At 39.9% G+C, this 17327-nt stretch overlaps 1 protein-coding gene across 1 annotated transcript in view; it reads right to left on the minus strand.

The window, feature by feature from the left end:
- Positions 1–17327, minus strand: part of AP-1gamma (adaptor protein complex 1, gamma subunit) — a 205882-nt gene that overhangs the window by 16552 nt on the left and 172003 nt on the right. The window contains exon 17 of the mRNA XM_080283472.1: positions 9133–9284. Coding sequence (XP_080139598.1) covers positions 9133–9284 — 152 coding nt within the window. The remainder of the gene's footprint in view (positions 1–9132; positions 9285–17327) is intronic.

Genomic DNA, 17327 nt, shown 5'->3' on the forward strand with positions numbered 1-17327 from the left:
GCATCCAGCGTTCCCTGCCTAGGCTGGGAGGTGCTTGGGGCGGCGGGGGGTGAGGCAGGTCGTGTGGGAGTGGGTGAGGCAGGCGGTGCGACAGTATGTGAGGCTGAGGTTATCCCAGGTCGTGTTGGTGTTGTGGTGGTGGTGGTGGTGGGGACATTATCACTGGGCTCAAGGTCACTCGCGGTGGCGTGACTGCCGAGTTGCCTAGTGCGAGTTTCCTTACTACGAGCTAGCCTTATACTAGGGGACAAAATTTTAGCTCTACCAACACGAACACTTGGCCTACGAAAACCTCTAGAACGTAATGTTGCACGTCTACTTCCCTTTCGAGGTGGTGAAGGCGACTCTGACGACTCAGGAGACAGGGCAGCAGAGGAGGAGGACGAGAGAATGGGGCTGGGAGTATGTGGCGGGCTGGCGGTGGCGTGACGTGGTGTAGGGGACAATGGCGGTGAGCTGGGGTCACCGCTCCTTTTTCTTTTTGCCCCCTTCCCATACTCAAGGCCCCTTCTCACAGGAGCCTTCCCTGCTGAGGTGCTAGGCACTGACACACTCTCTTCAGGCACAGAAACAATCACTTCTGGCCCGGACTCTGCACTGGATTGTGTGTCAGACTCTGCCAGGCTGGACCACACACCGACGTCACTGCCATAGTCCATTGAGGCTTTCAACAGTTCACTGGCTATTGCAGAGTCACTTAGGCCCTTAGTAGTTCCTGGTAAGGTTTTGAAGGGGGTTGAGGTAACAAAACCCTTTTTCGGAGGGCTAGAAGGCACAGACTCGGAAGAGCTCGAGTTGGACATGGTGTCACCGTGGAAGATTCGCGTGGACTGACGCTATTCTGGGGCAAACCGCGCGAAAAAATGACAGTGTGACAACTGGGGAAACAAGCGTTTCCCAATAGCAGAAAGTGCTTGCGAGATGATGGCGCAGATTGACACGTATGAGCGGTCCGCGCGTTGCCATATCGCACGACGAGGGAGGGCCGCGCATCGGTGCGTGGGTGGGTAAAAAAAATGATACTTGGCAACAACCGAGGTCAGTAGTACAAAGGTCAAGTGTGCTAAACGTAGCTCACGGGTGGCGGGACTGATAGACAATACCAGCTGGAGCCTGCTTGCCCGCGGTTATTCAAAATTAACTCAAATTGCAAACGCGACGATCCGCCGTTCTGCCCTTTGGGCCGACCGTCGCAAATGCGACGATCCGCGTTTTAGGGGTTAATACCACTGATGTTCGTATTTACAATATCTCTTTCAGTGTTTTACTTGATGGTGGGTATCAGAAGGGGGTACTATACATGGGGTAGGGCAGTAAGATGGAGTAAAAGTGAGAGTTTTGGAAAGTCGCCAGAACCCAATTAACCGTTATGCATGCAAACATACTGTTTGAGTGATACGGGTCTGAGTAACATGGTCCCTATCCAGTCTCTACTGTCCAAATTACTCGAGGATTGACTGCATTTGATTACTGTTCAGTAGTGTAATTATTTGTTATCAGTTCGTGTCATACCAACACCACTGACATTTTACCATATGTAAAATACAAAAAATGATGCGGAATGTTAACATTAGCTTCAGACAATGACCTGCTGTTATCACATCATGAATCGTATTCATAAAACTTCCTGGTAATATAAATTTGCTTATTTTAAGCTTTTTATTCTACTCAGTAATACCACCATACACTTCAAAGCTATCTCATAGATAATAATATATGGAAAATGCAACACATAATATTTCTGACAGTAATTCAACAATGAGGTGAGGTGTTCATCATGAGAACTGCCAAGATCTTGGGAGAATAAAGTCCCAAAACCAGTGATGAAATATTACCACATTTAAATACAGTTCAGTATTACATATTTTGGTTATTTACAATACAGTACTCAATTTTATAGGCAGATTTTTTCCCCTTGTAATGTGCATAGCTGTTACTATATTATAGTCTAAGGAGGTGAAAGTGGCGGTGATGGTTTCATATGCACCGTGTAAGGACGGGAGTGGGAGAGAAAATACACATTTTGGGATGAGCTAGATGATGCAGTGGGAAAAATGCCCAAGAGCTATAAAGTGATCGTGACGAGTGATATGAATGGAAGAGTAGGCACTGGTCCTGAGGATAACATAATGGGTTGTATTGGAGTACCAGGAGAAAATGATAATGGGGAGTGACTGTAGGATATGTGTCAGGAATGGAGGATGTGCAAAAAGCTCATATTTCAAACACAAAGATGCACTTATATATACATGGAACAGTATAGAGGGAACGGGATTCATGTTGAAAGGTGCATGACTGATTATGTGCTGGTAAAGAGGTTGATGCTGGGTATGGTTGGTGATATGAGGGCCATGAAAGGATGATGTGGTCTGTCAGATCATATGATTGTGGTATGCAAGATCAGGCTGAGAGGAGTAAGGTGGAACAGGAGAGAGAGGAGCAGTCAGGGAGAAAGACTGAAAGTCGTGAAGCTGAGGATCAAAACAACGGCAGATGAAGAGAAGACCAAAGTAGGGGAGGAGTTAGAATCAGTGAATTGGAATGAAATGGATCTGGACAGCCTGTGGAATGCATATAGGGACTGCTTAGTTAGAAATGCTATAGCGGTGTGTCGTGTGGCAAGAGTAACAACAACGAAGAAAGGTACGACAGGTGGCAAAAAGAGGTTAAGAGAGCAGTGGACAAAGAGAGGAAAAAGTGACTAGAGTGGTTACAAGACTGAGGTTCAACTGAAATAAGAACTGAATATACTGAGTGCAAAAAGCAAGCAAAGAGATTACTGAAGAGGAAAAAGGAGGTAAATGATGATCTAGGAAGAAAAATGAACATAAACTACTCTGAAAATAGGAAGTAATTCTGGAAAGAGGTGCGGAAAAGTAGAAGTGAAAGCGTAAAGAAATGTGAAGGTGTGAAGGATGTAGGTGGTAGATTCCATGGGGATGAAGTAAGGACTAGATGGAAAGAATATTTTAAAAGCCTGATGAATGGGAATAGAGAGAGAAGCTGCTGTAAACATGATTGGTTTTGCGGATGTGCAGAGAAGGAATGCAGTGATAGGAAATGTGACACTCGCACAGGTGGAGAATGCTGTGAAACGGCTGAAAATGGGAGAGCAGCTGGAGTTGATAAGGTGTATGCAGAGGCAGAGACAATTAAGTGCAGTGGAGAGGGCGGAATGAAGTGCTTGTTGGAGATTACACAGAAGGCATGGATGAGTGAAACTGTGCCAGATTAGTGGAAAAAGCCTATGATTGTACCCCTGTACAATAATATAGGTGAGTGAAGTGAGTGCAAGAATTATCGTGGCATAAGTTTATTGGGTGTGGTTGGGAAGGCATATGGAAGAATTATTATAAAGTAAGAGTGATATCATTAGTCCCAGTGAGTGATGAACAGCATGGTTTTAAGAGTGGTAGAGGATATGTGGATCAAATATTTGTCGTAAGACAGATAATGGAGAAGGCTTGTGAGAAGGACCGTAAGGTGTTTAAGGCATTCGTGGATCTAGAAAAAGCATACGACAAAGTGGATAGAGAAGGACTGGGGAAGATTTTGCAGATGCATGGTGTAGATGGTAAGCTGCTAGGTGCCGTCAAGAGTTTTTATACTGGTAGTGAAGCACGTGTATGGATAAATGGGCATCTAAGTGAACAGTTCACAATCGGTGTGGGCGCGTGACAGGGTTGTGTATGTCCCCATGATTGTTCAATATATATATGGATGGGGTGACGAGAGAATACGAATAATGGAGAGAGGGATGGCGTTGGCAATGAATGGTGATGGATGGAATATCTCAAAACTGTTGCATGCTGATGATGCAGCACTACTTGCAAATACCAGACAAGAACTTGGTAGACTAACGCTGAGTTTTGCTGATGTCTGTGAATGTCGTGCCTTGAGTGTAAATGTAGAAACGAATAAAGTGACAGTTACTGAGAGAGACGGTGACCCCATGTGTGATGTTACAGTGAATGGAGAGGGACTGGAATTGGTCGAGTTCAAGTACCTAGGTACAGTGATGGAAAAGAGAGGAAAATGTGCAAAAGAAGTGGAAAGTACAGTGACACAAGGGACGAATGTAGCTGGTGCAGTGAAGGCCTTGATAAGAAACAGAGGCTTGACTCTTGCAGCTGCATAAGGCTTACATGAAAGAGTATTAGTGCCAACTTTAACATATGGATGTGAGACTATGGTGTGGCATGAAAATGAAAAGTCAAGGAAAGAGCACTGGAGATGAGACAGCTGAGGAATGTATGTGGAGTACAGAGTAGACAGGATATGAAATAATGTAGAGTAGACAGGATATGAAATAATGTGATTCGAGAATGATGTGGAGTGAGGAAGTCTGTGGACACCAGAATCGAAGAGAGTGTATTGAGATGGTATGGTCATGTGGAGTGAATGCATAACAAGAGTGGTGACAAGGGTATATCTGAGGGAATTTGAAGGAGGGAGGAGGCGAGGTAGGCCAAGGAGAAAGTGGAGGGATATGGCGGATAAGTCTGTGAAGAAGAGGGGTTTAGAAGTCAGTGAGGCTATGGGAATGACAGGTGATCAAGCTGGCTGGATGAATATTGTGAGGAGAAGCACATGATCAGGGATTTGGCAACCCTTTTTAACGTGACAACATCTGGACTGATGCTATCAGATACGTTTATGTGAAGCTACAGAATGTGGTGAATGTTTTTGGCGTATCAGATACAGCCAGGATTCCGGGGCCTTGAATGATGAGTGAATGGAGGCATGGCCCATTGGGCTGGGCATATGTGGGCTGTCTGGACGTAGCTATTCCTCACCCTGCCCCAAGGATGGGAAAAGGAGATCTGGTTGATGATGATGATGATATATATTCTCTGACAGGTTAGTTGACAGTTCAGTGGTCAAACACAAAATATTCCTTGCTGAAACACCTAGCTGTGCACACTGTTTTGTAACTCATCTGATGGGCAAGAATCCGTACCCCAAATGACAGTGTTCATTCCACCTGTGATTAAAGCACATTAATCTAAGTCTAAAAACAGTTTATATATCAACCTAAATACAATATTTAAGTTTAAAATATCATTAAATTGGTTATTAAAAAAAAAAAAAAAAAAGTAGGCCTACGATAGGCAGGGTAGGGTGATATTTCTACCCCCGTCACTATTCCGGGGTATCACATCTAGGGGTATCATTAATTGGGGCTTGCCTGTATCAAGTATTAGTATCTAGACTAACATATGGATACAAATTATATAAATGGTGAAAAATTTATAGAGGAAGTTGGCTCAAGGAGGAAAAGTGACTAGTGCTACAAGTCTTACATATACCAGTGCTCTATGTACATGGACTGTAGTAGTAGTAGTAGTAGTAGTAGCAGTAGTAGTAGCAGTAGTAGTAGTAGTAGCAGTAGTAGTAGCAATAGTAGTAGTAGTAGTAGTAGTAGTACAAGAAGAAGAAGGAAGAAGAAGAAGAAATAGAAGAAGAAATAGAAGAAGAAGAAGAAATAGAAGAAGAAGAAGAAATAGAAGAAGAAGAAGAAATAGAAGAAGAAGAAGACACAGAAGAAGAAGAAATAGAAGAAGAAGAAGAAGAAGAAGAAGAAGAAGAAGAAGAAATAGATGAAGAAGAAATAGATGAAGAAGAAATAGAAGAAGAAGAAACAGAAGAAGAAACAGAAGAGGAAGAAGAAGAAATAGAAGAAGAAGAAGAAGAAGAAATAGAAGAAGAAGAAACAGAAGAAGAAACAGAAGAGGAAGAAGAAGAAATAGAAGAAGAAAAAGAAGAAATAGAAGAAGAAAAAGATGAAGAAATAGAAGAAGAAGAAGAAGAAGAAATAGAAGAAGAAATAGAAGAAGAAATAGAAGAAGAAGAAGAAACAGAAGAGGAAGAAGAAGAAATAGAAGAAGAAGAAGAAGAAATAGAAGAAGAAGAAGAAGAAATAGAAGAAGAAGAAGAAGAAATAGAAGAAGAAGAAGAAGAAGAAATTGAAGAAGAAGAAATAGAAGAAGAAGAAGAAGAAGAAATAGAAGAAGAAGAAGAAGAAGAAATAGAAGAAGAAGAAGAAATAGAAGAAGAAGAAGAAGAAATAGAAGAAGAAGAAGAAGAAATAGAAGAAGAAGAAGAAGAAATAGAAGAAGAAGAAGAAGAAATAGAAGAAGAAGAAGAAGAAATAGAAGAAGAAGAAGAAGAAGAAATAGAAGAAGAAGAAGAAGAAGAAATAGAAGAAGAAGAAGAAATAGAAGAAGAAGAAGAAGAAATAGAAGAAGAAGAAGAAGAAATAGAAGAAGAAATAGAAGAAGAAGAAGAAGAAATAGAAGAAGAAGAAGAAATAGAAGAAGAAGAAGAAATAGAAGAAGAAGAAGAAATAGAAGAAGAAGAAATTGAAGATGAAGAAGAAGATATAGAAGAAAATGAAGAAGAATAGGAAATACAAGAAGAAGAAGAAGAAAAAGAAAAGAAGAAGAAGAAAAGAAGAAGAAGAAGAAAAGAAGAAGAAGAAGAAAAGAAGAAGAAGAAGAAGAAAAGAAGAAGAAGAAAAGAAGAAGAAGAAGAAGAAAAGGAAATAGAAGAAGAATAAAAGAAAAAGAAGAAGAAGAAATGGAAGAAGAAGAAAAAGAAATAGAAGAAGAAGATGATGAAATAGAAGAAGAAATAGAACAAGAAGAAGAAGAAGAAATAGAAGAAGAAGAAATAGAAGAAGAAGAAAAAGAAATAGAAGAAGAAGAAGAAGAAGAAGAAGAAGAAATAGAAGAAGAAGAAGAAGAAATAGAAGAAGAAGAAGAAGAAATAGAAGAAGAAGAAGAAGAAATAGAAGAAGAAGAAGAAGAAATAGAAGATGAAGAAGAAGAAATAGAAGAAGAAAAAGAAGAAATAGTAGAAGAAGCAGAAGAAGAAGAAGATGAAATAGAAGAAGAAGAAGAAGAAATAGAAGAAGAAGAAGAAATAGAAGAAGATGAAGAAGAAATAGAAGAAAAATAGAAGAAGAAGAAGAAATAGAAGATGAAGAAGAAGAAATAGAAGAAGAAGAAGAAATAGAAGAAGAAGAAGAAATAGAAGAGGAAGAAGAAATAGAAGAAGAAACAGAAGAAAAAGAAAAAAAAGAAGAAATAGAAGAGGAAGAAGAAATAGAAGAAGAAACAGAAGAAGAAGAAGAAATAGAAGAAGAAGAAATAGAAGAAGAAGAAGAAGAAATAGAAGAAGAAGAAGAAGAAATAGAAGAAGAAGAAATAGAAAAAGAAGAAGAAATAGAAGAAGAAGAAGAAGAAATAGAAAAAGAAGAAGAAGAAATAGAAGAAGAAGAAGAAACAGAAGAAGAAGAAGAAGAAACAGAAGAGGAAGAAGAAGAAGAAATAGAAGAAGAAGAAGAAGAAGAAGAAGAAATAGAAGAAGAAGAAGAAGAAGAAGAAGAAATAGAAGAAGAAGAAATAGAAGAAGAAGAAGAAGAAGAAATAGAAGAAGAAGAAGAAGAAGAAGAAGAAGAAATAGAAGAAGAAGAAGAAGAAGAAGAAATAGAAGAAGAAGAAGAAGAAATAAGAAGAAGAAGAAGAAGAAAAAGAAAAAGAAGAAGAAAAAGAAAAAGAATAAAAAGAATAAAAAGAAAAAGAAGAAGATGAAGAAGGAGGAAGAGGAAGAATAGAAGAAAAACTAGAAGAAATAGAAGAACAAGAACAAGAAGAAAATGAAAGAAAAGCAATACTGAGTATTAGTACCGACATTAACATATGGATACACCACAAACATGACATTACGATGGAAAGTAGTGGATGAGAAAAGCATACACAGATTTGCGGGCAAGTACATGATGGTTGCAATGATAAGACAAAGAATAATTTAGCAATATACAGTAAAGAGAGACACAATCAACTGACTAGAGAATATTATAGCTAATGGCAGCCCTCCCCCCAAAAAAAAATAAAATAAAAAGGTATGTGCAACTGAAGCTGAAGAAGGTTGGGCTGTGAAATACCTAGAAGATTATATGATTTAAAAAAATATTTAAGAAAACAAGGTGGGCTATTAAAAAAAAAAAATAAATATAATCTATGTAAGGCCCAAATCACTATACGACTTTCATATTATTCTCTTTCTTGCCTTTGATCCTATCCACCCTGTTACCATGACAATGAATTAACAATAATACTAAAACAATGGTGATATTATCCAGGTTTGGTGGCAGTGCAGTCAGAGAAGTGGGAGAGTGGCTATGTGTGGTTTGCCACAAGGGTGTGGGAAGTAATTCCATCTTGTGCACTGTCTGTGATAAATGGGTGCATAAGAGGTAAACTGGTATTAAAGGCAGACTATGGGATAATTCTGATTTCATGTGTGTGGTGTGTCAGGGAGAGCATGTGGAGATTGTCAGATGTGGTAGGATTGATCCTGCTTGTGTCTAGAGTGTGTCGAAGAGTTATGTTACTTGGGAGACATGTTATGTGCTGGAGGTGGGGTTGGAGCTGTGGCTAAAGTGAAGAATGGTTGGAAGAAGTTCAGGGAGCTGTTGCCTCTCCTGACACTGAGAGGCCTCTCCCTCCATTGTATGTGGCATGTGTTGCATGGTACTGAGACCTGGGCAGTAAGGAAGAGGATATTCACAGGCTCAAATGTACGGAAATGACAATGATCAGGTGGATGTGCAGTGCATCCCTGAATGGGAGGCCTGGGGAGGGGGGGATCTAGGTTTACGATAGAGGAGTTAAGAAGAAGGATGGGACTGGAGTGTATTGGTGCTGTGATGAGGAGTAGAAGAATAAGATGGTTTGGGCATGTTGAGAGGATGGGGGATAAGCGGGTGCAGAAAGTGAGAAGTGTGAACGATGCTGGTTGGGCTGCAAGAGGTAAAAGACCTTGAACGAGGTCAAAGAGTATGACTTCAGCGATAAGGGACTGAATAGGGAGGATGCCAGAGATCGAGCAGCATGGAGAGCCGTCATTAGGTGACCAAGGCTAATGAATGAAAGCATGTTGGAGCCTTTATAAATGAAACTACACAAATAATAATAATAATACTTTATCTACATGCAGACAGCTTCAAGTTTCTCAAAGCTGCCAAAGAATTTTACTTATACACTATGTTTAAAAATAAGTCCTCACTCTGCATCACAAAGTAAGCTCTGATACACTGTAAATATAAAGCTAATTAAAAGTCATCACCTTAGGAACAGCAGCCTGGAACAAGAAATCTGTCACTTGTGCCTGTGAAGTGTTTGTTGCAAGCATATTAATGGTAGTCACTCCCTCCTGCACCTCAAATGTCATGTCCAACTTGATGCCGTTCTTTTCATATGCCTTGATGCCAGGTATACCTGTGGATAAACAGGTTTATTTAATCAAAATTCCACTAAATAATGCCTATCCTTATGGAGGCAGGATAAATTTTCTCAAGCATCATGTCTTGCTCCAATGATTCCAACAGAATAAACAGTGTTTATATACTTGTCAATGCCAATGTTCATAGACATACACTTCAAACATCTCAATCTATTCAGATACTTCAATAAGCCTCAATCTTGTTCATATATACATATATCCCTTTCGCTACGAAGAGGTCTATCTTGAAGCGGTATTATGAAGCTATTACGAAGCTTCGAACTGGGGGCTGTATCTAACCAATCCATTTCTAATAATTTTTCGTTGACAAAATAATCATCGTCTAGAGATAGTAACAACAAGAATAAAGAAGACATTCCCTGACTGAAAAGATAAAAAAAAACTGGGGATAACTGGTTTTATTAAAGCTTCTCTAATGAGGTACTAAAAATTAATCCATTTAGTTCGGTGAAGCTTTCTTTTACTCCTGATAAACTAATATAATCGTCTTGGGGAAACTTACCCGAACTGGAGGGGTCAGATACTATACTGTCTTCACGTTAACTAGGCGTAAACTCCCCACCTCATCATCTTCAATACTCTGATAATACAAGAGGTTAAAAAATATGATGCGAGTCAAGAAGAAGTGCCATGGAAAGGGCGTGGCACATAATATTGTCTTTATTATCCACTGACCAACAGGCAATAAGCTGCAAAACGGCAAAAATCCCTACCAAGTTAAAATGAATGAAGTACAGCAACTTTTCCTACATTGCGGAGAATCATCTGATGGCGACCTGGTTAATATAAGAGATATCACCGTGGCGAAAGGGATATATACCTGTATATATATATACCTGTATATATATACTATATATATATATAAAGAAAGAGAAAGAAAAAAGTTTGGATGTTTCAAAAATCTGTTCAGATACTGTGTTAGTCAATGAATGTTCATGGATGAACACTATAAACAAAAAAAAAACTCACTTTGTACAAAGAATATATAAACTTAATGGTTTAAACAGCAACTTAACTGTTGTTGCAACAACAGCAGCAGCTGCAGCAACCATGATTCGGTGTAACAGTAAATACATTTTTACTGCAAATATATTTACACTAAAGGTTGCTCTAAAGCAAAATGTATCTAAAAAATTAGCTTGCATTAACCTCATGTACCCTGCACTGTGCAATCCAAGTACTATTTAGACTTTCAAGTCTTTCTTTCCTTCATTCTTTCCTATTCCTTCTGCCTGTGGGTGACTCTACACTGAGTGACAATCCAAATGGTTTTCTGTACACCAGGAAACCATTTACTACGCTGGGTGGTAACCATGTAACCAAATTTTGGCACCTGGTGGTTTAGTGGGTAATTATGGTGCTCCAATTGGATTGAGCCAGTGAGGGTTTATATCCAAGGGATGGTTGGGGTTTATTGCTCACGTAATATCACTCAGGGATGAGTGATGCTGGTCACTCTCACCTTTAATGTCAGGACCAACTTGCCTAGCCCCGGGCTCCCACGCTTCTCATGGGGCAATGTAGGATTGGATGATGAATGAATGAAGAAGCAATCAAAATTGATAATTCCTAACAAGTACAATATTTTACTTTTTGTATGGTATACAAAAATACTATCAAAAGATTCCTACACTTCAGTTAAATAAAATGGCAGGATTACCTAAATTTCTAACCACAGCCATCACCTTCAGAAAGTCCCTGTAGAAGCTGACACAATGATCCCAGTGTACAGCACACCCTCGTCACGAATCATTCACTACGCAATCATTTGCTTATACAATGAATAAGAATTTGGGACCTTCTATAATTTTACGTCAGTTTTCTCGCTTATATGACAGCTAAAACGCTAATTTTGGTACATGATCAAGCGTTACATGACAGGTTTTCAAAAACACATCCCATCATAAAACAAAGATGTGCTGTATTTCGCATTCCTTAACCAGTGGACTGCACAATCACCTATTTTTTATCCTACCCGGTGGTGAGCAAAAAATTGATTTTTCTTCTTCTTTCAGTATTTGTTTATTATAAAATTGAAGATACACATCCAGGGCAACATCTGGTGAAAGAAAATATACAGTAAGACCTCACTATATCGGACTAATTGGGACCCAAACCATTCCGGAAAATGCGAAATTCCGATAAAAGCGACATCTGGACTTCCCCCAGCTAATCCGGACTTTTCTGATATATCAGACATTAGTCCAGATCGCATCAACAGTTTTTAAACTGTTTTGACTACCAATGCGGTACTATGTTATAACCTCACTACATTAATCAAATGGTATAATATATATAATGATACTGTACTGTACTGTACACTGATATACATGTCTTTTACTTACCTTATTGTGGTGAACATAGCTGAAGCGGTCAGGCAGTCCGGACTGCTTCTGGCTTTATCAGACGTTTTCCGATATACAGTATAGGAATTTAGTGTGGTAGCTCCTCGAGTCCAATAAAAGCGAATTCCGGTCTATTGAAGTCCATCATATCGAGGCTTTACTGTAATCTCTCTCTTTCTCTCTCTCTCTCTCCATCTTTGCATAGGGTCGTGAGTAAGTTTGCATAGGGGAGTAGTGGGGGGAGAAAAAAAAAAAAAAAAAAAGGATTTTGTTTATTATAAACTTGAAGATAAACATCCAGGGCATAATCTGGTGAAAAAAAGAAAAAAAAAATCTCTCTCTCTCTCCATCTTAGGTGTAGTATATAGCAGTGATGCACGTCCAGCACAGCCTGAGCTGTGGCTCGCAATCCATGGGTTAATGCACCTCCCCACCCCCCTACACATTTTCAGCACTTCCCATTATTCCTCCTTGATATCCTAAACAGTGTCAAATCTCACCCCCCCCCCTCCATTTCATTTTCAGTTTGGAAAACAATTAGTTCACAATGGCTAAATCTGGCAAGTGGGGATGGTGGGAGACCACTGGCATTTGTTTTGGGTCAAAAACTGACACATGATACAGTGTATGCCAAACAAGCAGTGAGTAGGGAGTGGTTTCTGTACCACAAAAACAGACACACACTGCCCTATCTGTGCAACAGTTTTTGACCATAAACATGACACCAGTTCCATACTGCCATCACTGCATTCAGCCCCAATGACTTTTTCTTGTTCCCCAAACTGAAAATGAAAATATGGGAGAGAGCAGATTTGACACTGTTGAGGACATACAAAATGAACTGCAGAAGGTGCTGGAGACAGTCACAAAAACAGAATTCCAAGGGTGCTTCCAGCAGTGAATAAGGTGCTGGGATTGCTGCATCAGCAGTAAAGGGAAACTACAGTGGAATCTCCTAAATCGTGCGATCCTAAATAGCAGATTCATAATACACGGCAACATCATGCAACAGTTTGCAATATCAGCAACTCACAGAAATTACAAGAAACTCACGAATGCAGCCTCAAAAGTGACACTTTTCTAATGCCTCGTGAAATACATGCCACCATTACCTCAAGCCTGAGTGTCTAGCCAGGCCTAAGCCAATTGTAGTCGAGCATGGCAATTACTAAACCAATCACAGTCAAGCACAGCACCTGCTATAAGCCAATCACAGTGCTTCCTTCCCAAGCCAAGAATGAAGGACGTGCGTGCTTGAATGCCCCAGCGAGTGGCCCAGTGCATTATGTCCTTCCTGTTGTCAGTGTGTGGTGAGAGGATTTCTTTTTTCACCCCCATGCTTCCTCCACTTGCCCAGTGTTGCCATGGCCAATCATAACCCTCCTAAGCCTACAACTTCTTTGAGGAAGAGGAAGAAGCCAACATTAACTTACAACCAAAAGTTAGATGTAATAAGACGAAAGTCAGAGTTGCCCACCATTACTGACTCAATCAACATGATAAATCTTTACCAAACAGGCATGGCGATTCCACCTATATTATAACAAACTCACAAACTCACGTTAAGTAATTTTGGTGCATATGCAATAAAGACAGTTAGCTGTTAAATTGTAACTGCAAGAAGTGAGTGGAAAAAATCAAAATACAGTATATCTATTTTGGGGTATTTAACTCCCCCTTTGCCATCGACTTTAGCACCTCTGACCCTACCAGAGCTGACTGATTTTTTGTTTGTTTGTTTGTTTATAGTCTAGATGGGTTAGGTTTGATGCAAAACTCAAAAAACATCCAAATTGGTACACATAGAAGCCAGGAAGGTTGATTTTGGGCCCTCAGCATGACCGCTCCTATTGGGTGAAATAAGCGACTAAACTCCATAGCCTTCTCTCACTACATACGGGATCAGGCAGTTTTCTTTGGTGTTTGGCCAAGGTATACTGAAGTAAATGCCCTGCTGATGCTCCCAATGTGTCCAATGAGCATGTGAGCATGATTCTCGGGCATAATGACATGCGAGGGCCCCAAGTGACACACAGACATGAGAGTGACAGGCACTTCTCTAGCGTTTGGCACACATTCTTTGTTTCTATTATCGCACTGAAGCACTCTTATATGCGAACACTGTCACTGAATTATGGCTATGTACACATGCTGACGTTTGTTTTCGCACTAGCTACATATGTATGGCATCTCTCATGCACATATGCTAATTTATGAGGCATCTATTTCACAAACCACACTATTTAGGAGTCTTTTTCTGTTACATCACTGACTTATATATTAACACTGTCTTTGAGTTATGACTACATACACACTCTGGCATCAATTTTCGCACTAGCCACAAATGTATGGTGTCTCTTTTGCACACAGATCTTGAACGTAGCTCTTTTGTATTGTTTTTGTTTTTTTCTTGGAACGAACTGTTTTGCGGGCTCCTACCCTTTGATTCTTTCTTCCTTGCATTTAAAAAAGGGTAATTTATGAGGCATCTATTTCGCAAAAACCACACTATTTAGGCACCCAGCAAATATTTCCCGCCTCTATCAATATTTTGGGTTTTGCCAATTTTAAACATTCTTGGCTGTTTAGAAACGGCTCTGGCACTGCCCGCGCCTAAAGGCATGGATGTTTATGAACAGCTCTGGCAGAGAGGGGAGGTTAAGGAAGCAGGCAGGTTGCCTGCAGCAGTGTTTACAAACAATCTCTTCAACTGGCCACATTGTTTACCAATCACCACTCCGACTGGATGCATCAGTGTATCATGCATTCTCATCCATCCATCCATCATCCAATCCTATGTCACCCCATGAGGAGCACAGGAACCTGGGGCTAGGGAAGTTGGTCCTGACATAAACCCCAACCACCCCCTGGATATAAACCTACACAGGTTCAATCCGACTGGAGCATCTTAATTACCAACTAAACCACCAGGCGCCATAATTTGGTTATATGGTTACCACCCAGCACAGTAAATGGTTTCTTGGTGTACAGGAAACCATTTGGCTTGTCACTCAGTGTAGTTACCCATAGGCAGAAGGAAGAGGAAGGAATGATGGAATGAAAGATACAAGAGGGAGTGTAAAGTGGAAGGAATGAAAGATACAAGAGGGAGTGTAAAGTCACCCATAGACAAAAGAAAGAGGAAAGAGTGAAGGAAAGAAAGACAGAAGAGGAAGGATGGAAGAGACAAAAGGACAGACACCCAAAGCAGCACTACATCAAGAGAGTGGATGATGAGTGCCCCTGCCTACCACAAATCATGCATGCTAAATCCTCATTTATAGCTTTCAGAGGCAAGTCTATATAAATGTCCAGTAGCTGTGGTAATCCAGGAATAAGTAACATGTGAAAAACTCATTTAAATAGAAAATATGGAAAGGCACCACCCGTTTGGTAAAGAATTAATCTCAACGAATCTCTTATGATGATACGGAGGCAGCTGAGGGCAACGATGACACTGCTTCTGTTGTCTCCACACTGGACTTTCAGGGGTTCCTAAGAGAAGTTGATAAGGAGGAAGTGGCACAGAGGTGACAGCATGAGGCAGCAGTACACATGTCTTGTGTTGAGAGGCTGTAGTCCGCCTCAAGCCTCGGAACCCCTCCCCCCTCTCCCATCCATTCAAGCAATGTCGTCAGCTACAGACAGGTACGAATCTTACAATATTGTTCATTCCCATTAAATACGTCTTACTAACTTCTTTTCCTGGTTGCTAGTGTTTGCTGGTGACCAATTTGACAGGTTGGGGGTGGGGGGGCACTTTTCTGAGATAACAGACCCAAAAGTAATTTTCCCTATAATATTAGTTATTTCTATCCATCCATCATCCATCATTTCTAATTCATGGAATTTTCAAATCGCAGTGCAAGCTCAGTCTCATAAAGTTGCAATTTAGAAGATTCCACTGTACTGTAGTTTGAACATGATGGTCGTGATTATATCCATCCATCCAACATCCAATCCTATGCTGCACCAAGAAAAGCGTAGCAGCAAGAGGTTTGGTAAGTTCGTCCTCACATTTGAGATGACAGTGACCAGCCTCACTCATCCCTGGAGTGACTTAACCCCTTAACCGCGGGGTGTCACTTTTGTGATTCTGTGTTATTCTGAATTCAACCGGGCTTTCAAGTGGTGGCTTGTATCATCTATCAGTACTGCCAATGTCCAACACTAATCAGCACTCCTAATCTCATCTGCACTCCCATCCATTGTTGACAACTTAGCCATTTCTCCCCGTTCTTGACTCCCCTCCCTACCCCCCCTCCATTAACCTATCCTCTCACCTGCCCGGCCGTGCTACGCTAAGTAAATCTTCCCTGGAATTTTTCACTGATTTCATCCATTGAAATAAGCCCTATGCCCTATTCTTATACCAAATAATATATACAAGAAAGAAATAAGGTAAGTGAGGGTGCCATACACCTAGAATTGGCTAATAATCACCTGACAACACCTCACGTGCACTCATTCGCTAATTTTCGCTGTTTATTTCCCCTTGAAATATGCTGTATAATCTATTTTCGTAATAAAAATATATATATATGAAAGGAAGGGAGAAGCCTAAGTGATATTTACATTCACCTGGAACTACCTAACTATTGCAGGCCACCACACTGTATTCTACGCTAAGTAAATCTTCCCTGGAATTTTCCACTGATTTCATCCATTGAAATAAGCCCTATGCCCTATTCTTATACCAAATAATAAAAAAAAAAAAAAAAAAGAAATAAGGTAAGTGATAGTGCCATACACCTGGAATTGGCTAATTATCACCTGACAACATCTCACGTGCACTCGTTCGCTAATTTTCGTTGTTTATTTCCCCTTGAAATATGCTGTATAATCTATTTTCGTAATATACATATAAGGAGGGAAGGGAGAAGCCTAAGTGATATTTACATTCACCTGGAACTACCTAATTTATAATGTATTGTCTAGATTTCCTGCCAATCATTTCACTGCTATATATTAGCTGCTGTCAAGAGGCTGACGTTGGCAGTAATGCATTTCCCTAGGTAGGCCACCCCGGCCCACCCCTATCAGTTCACTGTCATCTTCCAATGTGACAGTATGTCTGTTTGCTCCTGCTAACTTCAGCCACTTTTCACCCCCATGCAAAGGGCCCTGTGACCTTTACCCCCTACTAAACCTCGTGTGGAAAGAGGTAAAGGGCTGACAACTGATAAATGAGTGACTACGATCTTTCTATTGAGTAAAACAGTGCAAGTGGAATTGTAAATAATGTGTAAACAGCAAGTGAAAGTAATGAGTGTAAATATACGTGAACAGTGGAAAATAGTTTTATAAGTTACTTCAAGTGACAGTGTATAACAGTGTAAATAAAATAGAAATGTAAATAACGTAAATAAAATAGAGAACGTAAATAGAAATGTAAATGAGTAGTATTATAAGAATACGAGTATATACCCTAGGAGTAATGAAAGTGAAAGTTTCACTCTAGCATGTATGAATACTATGAGTTATGAGAGTGAAGGTGAAAGTGACATTCACTCTCAATGCTAGTATACAGGATGAGAAAGTGAATGCTACGTATTTTACTGAAAGAAATTGAATCCCTAGTGACAATAAACTATTATTACTGAAAGAAACTTTTGGATAAAGACTGTAGATATATATAAGTGTTATATAGTAACAGAAATATAAACTGTGAGT

This window comes from Coenobita brevimanus, chromosome 97 (assembly GCF_032717465.1).
Source record: "Coenobita brevimanus isolate Jiangsu-jjx chromosome 97, ASM3271746v2, whole genome shotgun sequence".
NCBI lineage: Eukaryota > Metazoa > Arthropoda > Malacostraca > Decapoda > Coenobitidae > Coenobita > Coenobita brevimanus.